The 17,324-nt window shown below is 45.5% G+C and overlaps 2 protein-coding genes across 3 annotated transcripts; one reads left to right on the top strand and one right to left on the bottom strand.

The window, feature by feature from the left end:
- Window positions 1–1,226: 1,226 nt before the first annotated feature.
- GFM1 (G elongation factor mitochondrial 1) lies at window positions 1,227–17,105 on the bottom strand. The gene is made up of 18 exons (XM_015872088.2): window positions 16,986–17,105; window positions 16,630–16,782; window positions 15,839–15,971; window positions 15,428–15,632; window positions 14,601–14,717; window positions 14,196–14,346; window positions 11,248–11,402; window positions 10,745–10,829; window positions 10,244–10,381; window positions 9,521–9,622; window positions 9,111–9,167; window positions 8,589–8,726; window positions 7,950–8,032; window positions 4,199–4,361; window positions 3,117–3,261; window positions 2,825–2,985; window positions 2,365–2,418; window positions 1,227–1,655 (listed from the first exon to the last, which is right to left on the bottom strand). Exons 1-18 carry the CDS (start codon window positions 17,028–17,030, stop codon window positions 1,524–1,526), a joined length of 2,217 nt encoding a protein of 738 aa, XP_015727574.1. The 5' UTR covers window positions 17,031–17,105; the 3' UTR covers window positions 1,227–1,523.
- On the top strand, window positions 4,876–8,228 carry LXN (latexin). 2 transcript variants are annotated; one of them, XM_015872104.2, is made up of 6 exons: window positions 4,877–5,050; window positions 5,537–5,599; window positions 5,960–6,134; window positions 6,670–6,806; window positions 7,142–7,204; window positions 7,620–8,228. In XM_015872104.2, the coding sequence occupies exons 1-6, from the start codon at window positions 4,919–4,921 to the stop codon at window positions 7,713–7,715; spliced, it is 666 nt and encodes a 221-aa protein (XP_015727590.1). In that variant the 5' UTR covers window positions 4,877–4,918; the 3' UTR covers window positions 7,716–8,228. The 2 variants fall into 2 exon arrangements, with proteins under 2 accessions (XP_032302542.1, XP_015727590.1); XM_032446651.1 differs by lacking the exon at window positions 5,537–5,599 and having other exon boundaries at window positions 4,876–5,050.
- Window positions 17,106–17,324: the final 219 nt, after the last annotated feature.

Here is a 17,324-nt window from a genome sequence, read left to right on the forward strand (position 1 = left end):
GGTTTATGGGGAGCCAGCACACATCTGGCAGCACCTATCAGCCAAGAATTCACATCACGACTGGCCTCTAATAAGCACAACATAAATATAACTATAAATGGTAACTACCCCGTCTCTCCTTACATTGCATTCACATCACATACATAAGACACCCTTGAATTTGGATGAACAAGTTATAATACTCCCTTATTTTTAACACTCTCCAAACATCGAAACACTCTTAATGAAAGCTCTTTCATTAAACTAATTCCAGCTGAGCGTTTTCACAAGAACAAAAGCACGGATGTGAGGGAATGACAAAAGATGCAGCCCAAAGCCACAACAAACTTCTATACAACACCAAGCTTCTATACAACACCGTACTGCATCTCGTCACCACTTACACGCCCCTGATTGATCTCTGACACTGTACTCATTCCAAGTTTAAAATCAGTCATTTCCACTGCATTTCTGTGAATGCTGAAGAAAAGAAGCCCAGCCACTGCAGTGCTATCTGCATCTGGTAAACATCAACCACGATCCTGTGCCAGGAATGTAGTTGGTTTTGAACTGGAACTTCCTCCTCTGCTTATTGGAAATGCTGCTAAACTGAGTAGGGCAGGAAAAGAGAGCGTGCAACCAAAATCCAGAGATCTGCTAATAATCAAATGAAAACTGATGATTATATATTCTCTTTCTCACCTAATTGTCACATCCTCGTTTGAGCTCTCCTGTACCAGTAAGAAAGATCTATCCAGCTGATTCCCAAGCTAAGCAGCAGCAGCAGCAGCATGCTCTCCTGACTCCGGGGTTCTACAAAATAAAGGAATCCCTTCATTTTCTAAATAAATGCCAATTCAGTAAGAACATGCAATAAAATCTTACTGCTCCCAGCTATGAAGAGAGTTAACTTATATGGCCACTCCTGTCAGCTCTTTTCAAATGCCTTGAACAGTGAGTGATCAGCAGGTCTCTGATAACTGCACTGACAGATGACCTCGTCCATTTCATTTTGGCTTTGGAGACTCATACCATTGTTTCTGAAGGAGAAGGAAACATTCATTCTGTGGGCTGCATGCTGTCAGTGAACTGCAGGAACAAGAGGATCTGTGCATGGAGCACTGGTATGAAAAGCACTCAGCAGCATGTGACGATTCATTCCCCATGCCTACCCAGAGCTTGTGTTCTGTCTCCTGAATTACAGCCTTCAAACTTTCAGAGAAATGGTAACAGACCTACTTACAAAATAAATTAAAAAATAATCTTATTTTAATGCAAAAGAATTAAGCCAAATTTCAAGACCAATTCTTATCAGCGTTATAACACTTTTGTATTTCATCAGTGAGCAGCATTTACATCTGAACAATTCAGCTGTCATCTCCCAGCTGAGAATACCACGAAGGGAGGCTATCAGGATGGAATTGTAAGTCCGAGTCCCAGTGCAGCCTACCCGCCTTCCAGCCAGGCTCAGCTGCTTCCATGTCTGAGCAACCAAGCTCTTCCAGAAGATTCTGAAAACTCTTCCATGTGCTCAAGAGGAAGAGTCAGCTTTTAGCTTTGCCCTTTTTTGCAGGAAGCCGTCCTGTTGCTTCGAGGTATTTGTTAATTATTTCTTCTTGAGTACTGGGCAAACACGGGTGATACTTACTGTATTCCATTGTATATTCACCTTTTCCCTGAAGAGTTGGAGAAAGAATAGTCAGAGTTAGGGTGCTAAGCAAGGAACCTTCCTCAGCTGTAGGCCACAACCCAACCTGTGACCTAATGTGCCCAAATAGCTTATAATGAAGCATACAAACACACGTAGATAGAGGCACAAAGATAAACAGTGTCTGAACGTTGTTTGAGACAAGACTGTGAGACTGTCTGCAGTAATAAAACCCCATTTGAGCGCTCAGAGAATAGAGGCATTTGTTTCTCACCACAGGTAGAGCAGAAAACGTTAATTAACACACAAAGAAAACGATCTCAATGGATTCAAATGTGCTGAATGAGCACCTAACACTCTAAAAGTGCATGTTAAAAAAGGAACTTCTTAACATGAGCATTGCTCTCAAAAGTCTCAGCTACTTGCAGAAACCAGTAACTTAAGGAGTATGTCTGCACTATTCCAGACTCTGAATGTAACACCTCATCACTCTATGTATTATCTGCAACTTTGAATCAGTTCCCTCTCCAAAGTAGGCAAGAATTATGAGGTCAGTGATAGCTACGTTAATTAAACGTCAGCTAAAGTAACAGTAATTAAGGTTATTTTCCGGTTATCATTAATTGTATTGTGATTTTTATCACTTTTACTGATGCATATACTATGCTAATGATGATGCAAATTAGCACATCTGATTTACATAAATATCTTTAGCAAAAAGCCCCGAGAATACTTACCTCTGTGCAAGACCGCAGCTCAGTGGCATATCCAAACATATCATTCAGTGGCACCTAAAATCAAAGCACATCATTCTTGTATGATACTTTTCCATCTGTGATTGGTTATCACTCAGTTAATCTCACTGATGATGTAAGAAGTCAAGAGAAAGATCCCCCGTCACTCTGTGTGTCAGTATTGCTGCGCAGATTTCACTCCAAGGCAGCACAGCCAGTCTCAACTAAACTGTGTTCCTTCCTCTGCCACCATATGTTCCTAGGTTAATAAGCTGGCTTCTTCCAAAGCAGAACAGATCTGTAACAGGTTTACCAGTATTGCACAGTGCATTTCCATAGATGGAAAATTCATGCCTGTCCACTGAATAACTAACATTTAAAACTGCAGCCAACCAGACAAACAGTAACAGAGTCAGGAGGAAACACAGAGGAAAAGGGAGAGGTACCAGGGAACAGCACACACCTCCGCATAGAGAGTGAAGTAACCTTCGGTGCCATCCTGCCCTGTGATAACTCCATGACGGCGATTGATTCCAGCTATCACTGCTCCTTGGAACTCAGTGGGTGCCATCACCTCCACAGCCATGATGGGCTCAAGCAGACGCACAGCAGCGTTTTCCATAGCTGGGGGAAAGCAATTCATTAAATATACTCTTATGTAAGTCAACCTAAACCACAGGCATCACATGATTCTTAACTTGGCCTTGCAAGTAGGAGCCAGTAGGACCACACACTCTAATAACCCAGCTTTATACCTTGCTTTAGTGCTCCTTCTCCTGCTCTGATGAAGGAGAACTCGTTAGAGTCCACCATGTGATGGGCACCATCTTCTAAGACAAAACGGACCCCAGATATCCTGTGCCCTGACACTGGACCTTTCTCACATGCATCTCGGAATCCCTGTCAAACAACACCTCAGAATCAGCACATTGCACATTGAAATTGAATTGAATTGAAAAAAAACAAAACCAAACACCAAAATCCATCCAGGACTACCAAAAAAACACCCTTCACAATTTCTAGCAGCAATCCCTTAATGAGCCAATGGGCTTTCCTGTTTGTTAAGAAAGGAAAAACTTTGTACTGCCATTCTTTGGTACCTTCTTTTAGTACCACCCTCATAGAGAAATCACACAACAAACTAGAAGGCAAGGAAAAGGAATGTACTGGGGGTCTCTTCTTTGTTAAGGGACGGATAGTCAAAAATGGAACAAATGTTTTCACTGTTTGATTGAAGAGTGAGGCTTTGCTCAGAACACCAAGTGCCGTATCATGGAACAATGAGGGAGTTCTTTCAGTTTGGTTAAGGAATGCAAAGATGGGTACACAAACATTACAACTTAAGTGTTGTAAATGAGAAATCACAGTTACATAGAGGAAGCAAACGTAAGTGGTAAAACAGACCATTAGGGAACACATACATCAAATGGAATTGTGGTTTCTTATGTATCTGGTCTCAGAGAAAACACAAAAAAATACCTACTTTGGAATCAGGGATGAGAATTATGTCACTAGAATTAAAAGCAGAAAATGGAAAGCAAAAAGCAGCTCCTCAGGTTCGTTTCACTGCCCAAAAGGAAAGCCTGCCTTTTTTACTGAGGCACTGCTATGGAAACAGAGCAAGCTACCAAAGAAAACAAACAGCAGGTTCTAAATTAAGTGGTAAAGCTGGGAATGTAAAATATTAAGCAAAAGCACAGAAATTTGATTCAGCTTCCTCTGAAGTAATGGGAAAAGTCTCTGTGCCCGGGGCAAGACAGAAGTAAATGGAAACAGAACAGCAAGAGAAGAAAACAAGAATCAGCATTTCTTGTATCGCACACAAACTGCTTTGTACCTTCTCAATGGCGGGCACAAACTGCTTCGGAATGTTTGTGCCGATGGTTCTGTCTTCAAATTCTATTTTGGTGTAGTCCTCAGGATCCAGCGGCTCGAGGACTCCTATGACTTTGCCATACTGCCCTGCTCCTCCAGTCTGCTTCTTGTGCGTGTATTCAAAACTAAGGACAGACAGAACATTCATTACACCAACTGTGATCCATCTGCGGCTTTAAGAGGAAAAAGCTCCTGTCCTGTATTTTATTTCACTTGCTTAATGTTGCACAAATGACTGAAACAACAGCTGAGAGCATTCAGAATCTGCTCAAGGAAGGAACACGGCTGCCTATGCTGCAAGCTGGAGCCTAAAGACAGCAAAGATTTGGTCTGTCAGGAAACCATCACTCCTGCATATGTTAAGCAACACTAGAATCACAGAACAGCTTGTGTTGGAAGGGACCCTCCATGGCCTCCAGTAATGCACAGGGACACCCACAGCCACATCAGTGCAACCCTCACACCCCGACTGCCTTCAGGCTTGCTCGCTTGTGCAAGATCTGAGATTATTTCCGCACATGCCAACAGTTCCCTCCCACAGAGCACTCTGTACAGCTCATTCCATCCGACAGGAGGAGAAGGAGGAGGAGGGCCGTAGCTCTGCTCCTCCCCAGCCCAACCCCAGCGGGTGGGAGCTGCCTGCCTGCTTCCTGCTGCCGGCACCCACAGCCTGCCCTGCGCCATGGCGGAGCTGCCAGCAGCACACAGCTCTGCCAGCCGAGCAGCAGCCCTGGCCACGGCCTTCATCAGCCTCCGCCACGGGAGCCCTGGACGAGGCTGGGTGCTGCGGGAGGTGCGCCGTGCCCGCAGGGAGGTAAGGGCTGCCTGCAGGTAAGGGGATGGGCCGCTGGGGAGCACAGGGGCCCAGCACTGCAGTCTTTCATGTAAGGGTGGTGAGCACTGGCAAAGGTTGCCCAGTGATGCGGTGGATGCCCTGTTGCTGGAGCCTGGGTAAGACGCTGTGCAACCTGATGGAGCTGTGGTGTCCCTGAGCAGTGCAGGGGAGCTGGACTGGATGGCCTCCAGAAGTCCCTTCCAACTCCAAGGATTCTATGATCCTGGGAGTCCATAGGTGGCAACTAAGTAGTGTGCCAGACTAGAGTGACAAGGAGGTGCTAACTGGGTGTTACACCAGGTGCACAGCAAACAAGGAACCTTTCAGCAGGAAGAAATCAAGGAGAAGCTGAGCTCTGCGTGTGACGCTGCTGGAGTCCATCTTACAGCAATAAGAATCTTCTCCAGGATGCCAAGTAATTCAGCATTTTAGACAATAAATATTCTTATTGTTCTCCCTGCTCAGGATATTGCTGATGTTGGGCACAAATACCACCTGGAATTCATATTAGAAGACGTATTTGAGAAAGTGAGTTCAGATTTCTTTCACTGACACATCCTACGGGCAGAAGTTGGCACTACTGATATGTAACATAATAAGGAAATCTCAACACCATTCAATTTCAGGTAGAAGTTATGTGAATCTATGACTCCAAGAGAAGAACACCAGTAACACTGTGCCCCCTGTATTGTGTTTTAGAGCTCTGCAAAAGGAAAAATGCTTTAAAAGTATATTCACAGAGGTGCTATGAATGGAGCCTTGTTTTATGTAATCACAAATCTATATGGGCCATACTGAGGGGGAAAAAATGCATTGTAGAGATTTATATTACCAATATTACACATGTACTTAACCAAATATTAATGCATTTAATTAACTTTGTAACAGGTCAGTACTGTTAACTGCACTGCTGAGGTTCTTTATCATTTGGGCAACAAAAACAGTGCTCCAGATGTGCAATTTACAATTGAAGGAGACCTCAAGAACACAGACGAAGCAGATAACACATTCTACAATCGAATCAAGAGCCTGAAAAAAGAGCTCGAGGCAGAGAATATACCAGGTACAAAGAAGGGACCTGGGCAAGAAAGGAGAGAATGTGTTCTGCAGCCAGAAGCAAAACTGGACCAAACTGGTGGAGGTCCACGATCCTATGGGAGCCCACAGTACACGAGGCAGGACAGAGGGAGATCAGGCTGCTGGCCCCACTCTGAATACATGCCTCTTCATTTTCTCTTATGCTAAGTGTAATGTCAGTCACAACATGGCCAAAATCATTCATCAGCTCTGAAATCCAGAACTCATACACAATTTGCCCTCCATCCCTTTAACTCTGTCACTGTTGTGCTGCATGAGCGTTGTACACCAGGTACCCCAACACAGACATGTGTTAAGGGGAAGAAGCGGGAGGGGAAACAGATGCAGGAGTGATGTAGCAGCTATTCCAAGATGCTAACAGAAGGTTTGTGATGCAGCAAGGAACATCAGCCAAATCCCCCAGGTTTTAGCACCAGACCCAACGTACTACACTGTATAGATCCTATCAATGCCTGTTACTCTGTGAATGTCACTTAAGGTGTATCTGTTTCATTTCACAGACAGATATGGCAACGTGTCCCCAGAAATGGAGCCCATCAGAGCACTCGCCTGGGCTGCCTCTGGCTATGTGATATGGCAGAACTCGACTGAGGATACTAAGTACCAGCTTGCCCAGATTAAACATGTGAAGCAAGTGGTGAGTTACCATCAATGCACTGCAAGGAAGATAACATTCAGGAGCCGAACAATTGTGGCACATACCAACCTACAGCTGGGGGAAAGTTCTTAAGCAAGAAATCTCAACTGTGTCTGAACTTTGTAGTCTGGTTCATTTTAAAGGCAGTGCTTAAGGTTTTTGCTCCCCTTTCCTCCGAGTGTGTAAGCCAGAATAGAGAAAGAGGGCCTCTTGTTTAGGAAACCCAAGACATTACAAGTCTTCAGAAAGGCCTTTCACTGCCCAAAGTGAACTGATTGGCTACTTTTAAGATGGGGAAAGCCCCAAATTCAGCCCTTTTCATCTTATCTTTCCAGAAAAGGACCGATGAGTACCTGGAATTTGACTACGTGATTCTACTTCATGAAAACGTGTCCCAGGTAAGAAACCCTCTTCCTAAAAAGGTTTTCTTTCTGTTATACTGCCAGCTGTGTAACTTTGAACTTGGACATGAAGCTGGGGGGGTGTCCACAGATCTGGTGCCTGGAGGTCAGCAACTGCAATGGGTGAGGTGAGGGCAGTGATCACCCATCTGCCTCAGCATTATCTGTGTCCGTCCCTGTGCAAGCACGAGACAACAGCTCTCCAGTTTGTATCAGGAGAGTAATTTCCAGCTGATTTCCAGACATTTCATGTGAACAGCAGAGCTTCTGTATGCTGGTCCCATTTACAGCTCTCTCCTCATGGGGAGAAAGTATCACCAAACGGGTCAGGCATAAAGGGAAGAAGCTGTGGCTCAGAATTGTTCAAAGAAAATACCTTCTTGCTTCTTACATGATCACTTTCTACCCACAGGAGATTATTCCCTGGCAAATGACAGTTCTCTGGCACCCGCAGCACGGTGTTGAAGTAACACAGAACAGCCGTCAGCCAAAGCATGCAGTGGACTAATGGAGCATCCAATACTGCAATGCAAGAAGCGCAGATGCTGCCACAAGCATTTCAGGAGGGGCACATAAATTGATTTGGTGAACACAATTGATGTAGGAAGAGTCCTTACTCAAAGGAACTTTGTTTCCTATATGCAATGCTTCAATCTGACAATCAAATAATCAAATTCAATCATAATCAAATTCTGCATCAAAACAGATTAGAAAAAACCCTGCTGCTAGAAGCAATACTTACTGCACGGGTGCGGAGATGTTCTCTCTAAAGGCAACTTTTGGCTTCCCCATGGTGCAAGGGCAACTATATTCTCTTTCCATTCGCTGCAGAAAAGAAAAGAGAATGAAATATGGAGTTATTGCTCTACTTCAGCAGAAACTTTATTACAGATCTTTTTGGAATGAGAAACTTGATAAAGGTTAACTATTTCTTTGGGTTGTGGTTGGGCTGAATTGGGGTTTTCTGGTGTTTTTATTCTCTCTCCTTCAAGAAAACAACATTAAAAATAAGGTGCATTCATTCTGCAGTCATTCTTGTATGGGGGCTGTAGCTTCAGAAACAAGAAAAGGAAACCATCTTATTGTTTTATTGAAGTCTAACCTTTCCAAAACAGATGCCATCTTTTCTTCATCCTTTCAACATTTCAAATGTATCTGCTTTATGAGACTAAAATGAACAATTAAGTTGTGCATCTCCAAAGGATTCTGTAGCACCTGAGGCACTCAGGTACAAAAGCAGGCCAAAACACTGCCATCAACGAGCCCCCCTGCAGACAGATCATTGTACAGCAATGCAACATTTCAGCCAGAAAGAAAGGAGGAATTCTTGCTTGGCAAAACAGTCAAAAGCAGAGTCTATAGATTCTGCTTTCCAAATTACCTGGGAATAGATTTCTAAGTGCAGTTCTCCCATTCCAGAAACAATGGTCTCTTTGCTCTCGTCATCAAAGTGGACTCTAAAAGTGGGATCTTCCCTCGTAAAGCGGCTCAAGCCTTTGGAAAATTTATCAAAGTCGTTCTAGAAATCGGTTACACATGCAAAGAGAACATTAATTCAACATCCAGAAGGCAATCAAGCCTCACATTCTCCTGTCGTTATTTCTCCTCTCATGAGGTTATTTTCTGAAGCAGTCATACATTCACAGCTGTATTTATTTCTCCAGTTACTTCATATCCATGATGAGCCCAGATCAAAGACACACATCTTCATAGTTACCCAGCACCACCTAACACATTGTTCAGATAGCACAGGAATGTATTCTGAGCTACTTTAAACACAATACTTTAAAACAACACTCATTCAGTCAATAGATGCTGCATTTCCCTGCTAACCAGCACAAAGCAATACAAGCAGTGGGAAAAGGTAATTCAGCCAGAAAAAGGTTGGTCCACAGGCTCCTACCTTGTTGGAAGGCTTCATAGCTACTGAAATGACAGGATCAGGGATGTGTATTGATTCCTGCAGGCCATAAATGAAGAGAACATATAGTCACGTTTCGCTGTACACTGCAATGTGAGTTCTCCAACAAAAATCAGCCACAAGAATTCTGGGCCACAAACAGATGGCTGCTGTTCTTATCACATTTGTATCTAATACAGCTCTAGGGCACCAGAACTGTGTAATTCTCCCCAGGATCACTACAGGGCTGCTGTGTAACATGCTGCCAACCACAGTATTTCCAGTACTGAGATGCACAGTGATTGCTGGGTTTCACACTACTTACAAAAAGCTGCTTCCCACCAGGTTTTGTAAATGTATACCTAAATAGAAAACATGATGTCAAGTGGAGCAAACAGATTTGTATTGCTTACCATGGAAATGTCAGTGCTGGTTTTATCTGTGAATGTATCCCCACTGGCACAGTCGATTCCAAACAATGCACATATGTCTCCTGCATAGACTTCATTTACATCCTTAAGAAAGAAAAACATACTGCTTAGAGAGCACCGAAAGAGACTGAAGAGTATTACAAACTACTTTCAGTTTTAAGCAGAGATATAAACACTGTGTTCAAAGTTCAGCTCCTTTTTCTGCAAGGTAAATGCCCGACAAGGATACCTCACCTCTAGGATAAGGATGCAAAGCAAACAACATCCCATTTTACAGGCAGACTTGGCCCAGCTACAGAGTTAAGGAATTCTCAACAGGAAAGGGTGGAACTTGCAGCAGTTTGGGAATCAATTTTCAGTTTAAGAGAAGTATTAAATAATCACATGAAAGGAAACATCGCTGCATGTTCTGCCAATCCTGTTTCCCCTCTCCCACAAGTACAGAACACGGCCATACAAAGCCAGATTGCTCCGACTGTCATCCCTAAGCCTTTTTATAATACTTCTTAGGCAAAGACGTTTCCACTTCAATGGAAATAATATACTGAGGATCATTTTCACTTCATGTTGAGTTCTACTCAGTGCTACAGAAAATATAAATTAACCCAGAAGGCAGAAATTTGATACATCACATCACACTTGAAGAGTGAAAAGCCAGTTTAGTAAGGGAGACTCAAAATGCAATGAGCTGCACCTCTCACTCACCTCCATGTTGTCTGAGTGCATACGGACAAGTCTTTGCACACGCACTCTCTTCCCAGTCCTGGTGTTATAAATATAATCAGATTTCTTCAGCATCCCCTGGTAAACTCGAATATAAGTTAACTGCCCAAAACGGCCGGCCTGAAATCAAAAGTCATTAAAATCAGACAACGTCCTCCTTGGAGTCCAGCCAGTTCCTGTTCAAAGTATAATCTGAGCTGACTGAGAAAATGACTGCTTTGAATTTATACACCAAACACGCACGCAAAGCTTTGTTTAACATAGTCTCAGCTTTCACCTGGCTCTGGAAATGAACTTGACACCTACTGGCAATTTTCCTTCCTTCACCAATTTTCCTACTCCCAAGCCTTCAGAACAGAGGCAAATATTAGCTCCAATTTGGCCAGCCATTTCCCAGGTGAAAATCTGAGCTACCCCAACAATTCTCAAAGGAAACGGTCTGCTCCTCTACTGTTTTTGCTGCATTAAACATTAAACAGTTACCTCCAGCTTAAAAGCAAGGCCCACAAAAGGCTGCGAGTTGTCTCGAGCAGAGTTCAACAGGAACTTCGCTTTGTCCTCAGAATCTCTTCAAAAACAAACAAACAGGAATGGAAAAGTAAGTTCATGTTACAAAGAAAACACACCAATTTCCTTAAACTGTGAGTTGCCTTGGGAAGTGCTGAGGGCCCCAGGTTTATAGCAGACACTTCAGAGATGCTCACACATGTAGCTGTCGTGTGCTGAGAAAAAGATCCCAGGAAAACTTCAGCAAAACCCAAAAGGAGATGTGAGCGATGACATTTAGCACCAGTAGTTATCAGAGGCATATTATGAGTACAAACAGCCAGCCTCAAATGAGAAGTGAGCCTTCTCAGCTTCGGAATGAAGTACAAAGTTATAATTGCGTGATGCAAATGGTGAACAACCACATATTTTGTTACCAGGTTTCCCATTGCTTAGTACCCAGTTCCAAGACCTCGCTGTTCACTCACCAAAGCACTTACCCCTGGTTAAGAATAGCGTAGTTCTCCACCTCTGAAGGGTTTGGGAGGTATTCCAGGACAGCATCCAGCAACGGCTGCACTCCTTTGTTCTTTAAAGCGCTTCCCACAAGCACTGGGGTAAAGGACTTCTTCAGTGTTGCTCTTCTGATTGCAAGCTGGAAAAATATCAGAGCATTGCTGTCCTGCAACAGCTCCAGGAGTCTGATGCAGCACCAGCCACGCAGCATTGCAGTGGTTCTCCTGTCTGCTGGCTGCAAAGGAGCTGCACTCATAATCTCCTGGAAAAGCCCACGTGAGCCTCCCAGGACAACCTGCCCTTTCTAGGAATGTAGGATTTTCTGAAAGAAATTGAGCCATTTGGGACTATTTGGATAAGCTCAGTGCATCATCCTGTTCTGATGAAGAGTGCTTTAACATCACTAGACAGGAACATATTCACATCCATCTGCAGAGCTGCTGAGGTAGTGACTGCCTTGGGAATCCTTGCAGCCTTGTGCTTGCTCCAAGCTTTCACCCAAGCTCCATGTGACATTACAGAGCACCAACAGCTTCCACAGTGATTATCACAGCTGTCTTCTGTAAAGGTTTAGACAGGTGGGCAGAAGCTAATTCCTCCCACATCAGTGACTAAAGCCAAGACTGATTGCTACCTTGTCCTCACCTCTCCCTACCACTAGAGGATGCCATCTGCCCGTGTCTACCTGCAGCAGCTCTCACTCCAACTGAAAGCAGCTCCAGTCCTTTGGGATAAGCTAAAAGAAACAATCTCCTTGGTCACATCACCTAACCTGGGAGTTCAACTTAGAGCATCTTGAGAGAGAAGACTAAACTACCTCCACAATTAACACAGAGAGCAATCTGCACCATCAGAGCCAAAAGAAAAGACAAAGTAAAACATAAGACCTTTGACAGATCGACCTGTTCCAGTGGAAGAATATTCTTCTTCAGTTTGAGAAGGAGCTGTTTTCCTCAAGTTGGTTCAATGAATTCACAGAAACAGTACCAGGAAAAAATTCCTACAACAGTAAATCTGATCCTTGATTGCAGCATTACGGGGACAGCAGCAGATCAAGTCGTGTTTGGGCAGATGACCTTCATTCAGCAGGTATCACAAGCCCGGGCTGTGCCAGCCAGGAGCATAGAGTTTAGGAGCATAGAGAGCTTAGCATCGTCTCTGTGAAAAGATGTTTTCAATGGAGACCTGGCTGCTCACCAGTGAAAGAAAATCCATCTTCAGGGACACATTAGTAAAACTTAACCCAGTGCTACAGCCACTTTATCTGTAATTAATTTGCTCTCTGAAGCGGGAAGGAGAGGCACAGTGAAGAGACAAATGCGCTTCTACAACGGATTCTGCTCTCAGCGGCAGCCATCAGAAGCAGCTGCTGGAAGGTGTCACCTCTCCCTTTATCAGCACTCACACCTGTACCGCTCCCTCTCCAGGTGCAAGAGAAATCCCTGCAGGGCTCTGAAACTGCTCTTATGTCTCTGCCTTTATGTAAGAGGGAAGGGCAGCCCTGAACAGCTCAGGCCTCATAAAGCACAATTTAACTACTGGAATAGCTACATGCTGTTATTTCTTGTATTTCTGAAAAGACAAAAACCAAAAGTAAACAAACAAAACCCTTCTGCTTCTACGTCCCAAGTTGGAATATACAAACCTGCAAACAAATTAAGCAAGCCAAAACAAAAAGCCCAAATTTGAGGTCTGTAACATATTTAAATGTCATCACAGTTTTGGGACCGTGAAGATTCAGAAAAGCAAACCTCAGGGGGACCTGCAATGCCCATCAGCTCTGAATGGCTGCCAGAGCTCTACATCCCAACAGATAGAGTGTGCAGCTTCCAGGAAAGCAAGCAGTGCAGGCCTTACCAGGAAAAGCAAGTGCCACACAAAGGCACCCAGGCACTGCTAAGGAGCCAAACACTCCTAAGAGGACTTCAACGTCAGAGCTGTTTAGAGCATGAGCTGACTGATCACGTCTGACTTGAGCCCAGCTGGCTGCACGCACAGAAATAGCTCCTGCATGCAACATTTAGGTGTCAGCTTGGCTTCAGCTCCCAACTGAAGGGCCCAGCTGTGAGCAAAGAGAAGCAAAAGGAGGTGCTAAGTGCCATATCAGGCAGACTTCAGCCCCAGTCCCCCCAACACCACTGCTCACAGAAACCAGCTTAAACTTCAACAGCAGCTCCTAGAAAATGCAGTCTGCCCATAACAGACTCTTCAGACGCTGCTGGTTCTCTTTCCTCAGTTTTTAATTTATCACATTAAGCAGCTGGTCCCCTTATCAGCCTTTGATGGATTTATTACTATTAAGAGCAGGCATCTGAAGATTATTGATCAATTTAACTTCCAACAGTAGAAAGAGGTGTTGTCAAATAGCAAACCAGACCTCAGAAACACTTGCATCAAGCATAAGGAATCCATATAGAACCACAGGATGGCACAGGGTTGGAGGAGACCTCAAAAATGATCTCATTCCCACCCCTTAGCCATGACTGCCCCACACCAGATCATGTCACTCAGTGCCCCCTCCAACCTGGCACCTCCAGGGATGGAGCACCCATAGCCTGCGCCTTGCAGCACTGTACGGCCATAATGCAGAGGAAAAACCAACCAAGTTGGAGTCACATCTACAAAGCACCCTTCCCTTATGCTGCCACCTGTCACAACACAAAGCCCAACAGCTCACTGTGTGTCAACAGCTGCACATGGACTTTTCACCTGCTGCCTGGGGCTCAATGGTCAATGCCAGCTTGCAGAGCACTGCAGTCAGGTGGGTGTCCTCAAGCTGCCTCGCACTCACAGCTCTGTCTGTCTGTCCTGATTAGAGCTGACAGCATGGCCATGTAACATCCTTGGAGGAGGGACCTGATCCCATCCACTCACTTGACTTTTTGAGAAGAGAAAGAGCGGTGCTACATTAAGGAGAAACATGTAAAGTTACCTTAATATCAGCAACTGTAGGAATCTTTTCTTCCAAGAACAGCTCCCCAAGGTGATCATCTGAATTAGCAACACATTCAATCAGTTCCGAGCGCCGTTCTGCAGCCTCAGCTCTAAACTCAGCCGGAATTTCATCGTATCGAACCGTCTGGCTAAACACACAAATAACAGCTAAAGGAATATCACACCTACAGCCTCCCAATCATTGATCATCGTGACTGATTCATCACTGTGCCAGAGAGCTGAGAGGCCACACCTCAGCTCTACCACAAGCTGCATCCCTAACCCTGCCAACATCAGGCTGCTTCATCTCTGAAGGGAAGCCATTGTTTCCCTTGGTGGAAGGTGCCATTATCAATACACAGAGTAGCTTCAGAAGAAGAAACACACAGGTTTCAAACCTTACCCAAAGGTGCCATCAAAATATATAGCTCTTTCTTCTATTAGATCTATAACTCCTTTAAAGTTTCCTTCCAGCCCCATTGGAATCTGGACAAAAGCTGCATTGTGTTGTAACTTGGACCTGAAAAAGTGAGCAAACACAGATTAAGGGGATAAAAAAGTCATTTCCATACATATAATCCAGATGTTTATTAAGCAACATCCTGTTCCTACACTACAACATCATACTTTGCATTATGATGCAAAAAACCTGTTTGCATTTTAACCTGCGTGACTGCCAGACCTCTATATCCCAACAGAGAGTGAGCAACATCCATGGGAAACAACGGCAGTGCAACCTGCTTTCAGATTAATGACTTGATGGGAAACCCTTCTCCCTTATTGCCTATCAGCATACGTATCTCACAGATGAAATCAGGCACAGGAAGATGGCAAATAAAGGGCAGGTAGGGGCTCCACGTAGGTGAACCAGAAACTGCCCAACCTTGAGTCATGGCCCTGCTGTGAACTATGGTGTATCTGCTTCCAGCATCCAGGAAAAACCAACAGGCTGGTTTTGAAGGGGCTCCACATACAGTTCCAGCATCAAAATAAACACCAAAAAGCCAACACTCAGACACAGTAAGTCTAGGCTGATGCTATCTACCGCTTTGCTCCCTTCTCCTTGACAAAAGGGAGAGTTGTTGTAGGTGAGAGTTGATTTAACGTGAGGTCAGGCATTACCTCCCAAAATACAAACTCCAAAAGAGAACGCTTTTCAATATTAACAGCACTAATCTGCTACGTGAACGGCTCAGAACTATCTGACAGGCAAAGTGAAGTGACAGGTACCTCATTTGTTGTACTGCTCTGTCTGGACTGGAGCCCATCCTGTCCAGCTTATTGATGAACGTTAGAAACGGCACATTGTAACGTTTCATTTGCCTGTTCACAGTGATGGTTTGGCACTGAACTCCTCCAACAGCACAGAGAACCAGAATAGCTCCATCGAGAACCCTCAGAGATCTCTCCACTTCAATGGTGAAGTCCACGTGGCCTAAGTAACAACAAGAAAACAATAGAAGATATTTGTAGGTGATAAAAAGTAATGGGCAGTTGTTTCCTCATGGCTGCAGAAAACACCCGATGCAATCAATCTCCAGCTATAAGAACACACAGCAGTAGCACAGCATCAGCCCTAACGAGCACAGTGAGCTGTACACACAGAGGAATGGCAGCCTGACAGCATCAGAGCTGCTGTACCTGGCGTGTCGATGATGTTGATGTTGGTGTCCTTCCACATGGTGTATGTGGCCGCAGACTGGATGGTGATTCCACGCTGGCGTTCCAGCTCCATTGAATCCATGACAGCTCCAACTCCATCCTTACCTTTCACCTTAGCAAGAAAAGAGAAAAGCAATTCATTCCTAGAGGGTTTACTGAGAATCCGCTATAAGTGACGCTTCATCTGGTGAACAGCATCTCCCAGGCAGCAATGAAAGGAGATGTGAGAGAATCACAGCTCTGAAACTTAAACAGATCTGATTTGTTTGTAGCTCCATCTACTCTGACAGTGGAACTCAATGGCCCTGGGGGGTGGGGGGGGTTTCTAACCTGAATGGTTCCCTAATCCTGAACTTTAATGTCACTAATCCTAAACATTAATGCCCTTTGCTTCCCTGAGGATCAGTCCCAAAACAGATCAGCAACCCATGGACAATTATACTCAGCTGTGAACTGCATAAGCAGACAAACCTGGACCTACAAACACACCCCTGGATTCTCTCAGTTTCTCACAGCTGCCTTTGGCTGCATCAGGAGCGACTCACAGCTCCTGCGGGTATTGACCAGGGACACGAGCACAACAAGGGGGTGGAAGGGACCTCAGGGCATGTCAGCACAACCCTCAACCCAGGAAAGCAGCCGGGTGTGTTGGTGTATCAGTACGGGATCCTGCACAGTAAGGCAGCAGTGCACGGCAAGGTAAGGTAGCGCTGCACGGTACCGGAGCAGTTCCCGGCACATCAGTCGTCCCGAGCCCCATCGCTGCCCACCTCGTGCATCTGCGCGATCCTGCCGGTGTAGAACAGCACTCGCTCGGTCAGGGTGGTCTTCCCCGAGTCGATGTGCGCCGAGATGCCGATGTTTCGGATCCGCTCGTTGGGCAGCGCGGCCGAGGAGCAGCGGCGGCACAGGGCGAGCAGGAGCTGAAGGGGACACGACGGTCGGTAGGAGCACGGCCCCGCTCCGGGCCCACAGCGGCCTTCCTGCGCCCACCCTGCCTCCCCCCGCTCCCCATTCACGCCGGGGGTCCCTCCCGTCCACCCCAGACCCCTCAGAGCACAGCGCACACCCCCGCTGTGGGCTCCTCCTCCCCGCTCCCCACACCCTCACCCCCGTTACCCGTTACCTGCCGCCGCCCCCGGCCCCGCGCCGCCCGCACGGCCCGCAACATGGCGGCTCCCTGCCGACAGCAAGGACGGGACGGCGCTTCCGGGGTCAGGCCGGAAGTAGGCCCTGACCGGAAGTGGGGCTGCGCCGCGCAGGTGCGCAGCGCTGTAAATAGCGCGCAGGATGCGCGGGGGGACGGAGCGCCATTAACACTGAACTGAGGGCAGCACAAATCAGGGCATTCAGAAACCCAAACACTGAGAGTAAATAACAAATAGCTCTTCAGTAAAGCAAACACTAACCGTAAGTAATAAATAGCTCTTTATTAAAGAATTAAAGTTTCAGGTGTTCCTGTGTC

Source organism: Coturnix japonica, chromosome 9 (genome assembly GCF_001577835.2).
Source record: "Coturnix japonica isolate 7356 chromosome 9, Coturnix japonica 2.1, whole genome shotgun sequence".
In the NCBI taxonomy this organism is placed as follows: domain Eukaryota; kingdom Metazoa; phylum Chordata; class Aves; order Galliformes; family Phasianidae; genus Coturnix; species Coturnix japonica.

Bases quoted from the DNA above. Each gene is read 5' to 3' on its own strand.
- GFM1 (XM_015872088.2), bottom strand. From the start codon at position 17,030: ATGTTGCGGGCCGTGCGGGCGGCGCGGGGCCGGGGGCGGCGGCAG. The intron at 15,633-15,838 runs GTACAGCAGCTC...GTTGTTACTTAG, and splicing joins CAACATCATCGACACGCCAG to GCCACGTGGACTTCACCATT. The intron at 8,033-8,588 runs GTAATTTGGAAA...TCTTTTCTGCAG, and splicing joins ACTTAGAAATCTATTCCCAG to CGAATGGAAAGAGAATATAG.
- LXN (XM_015872104.2), top strand. From the start codon at position 4,919: ATGGCGGAGCTGCCAGCAGCACACAGCTCTGCCAGCCGAGCAGCAGCC. The intron at 5,600-5,959 runs GTGAGTTCAGAT...ACTTTGTAACAG, and splicing joins TAGAAGACGTATTTGAGAAA to GTCAGTACTGTTAACTGCAC. The intron at 6,807-7,141 runs GTGAGTTACCAT...TTATCTTTCCAG, and splicing joins TTAAACATGTGAAGCAAGTG to AAAAGGACCGATGAGTACCT.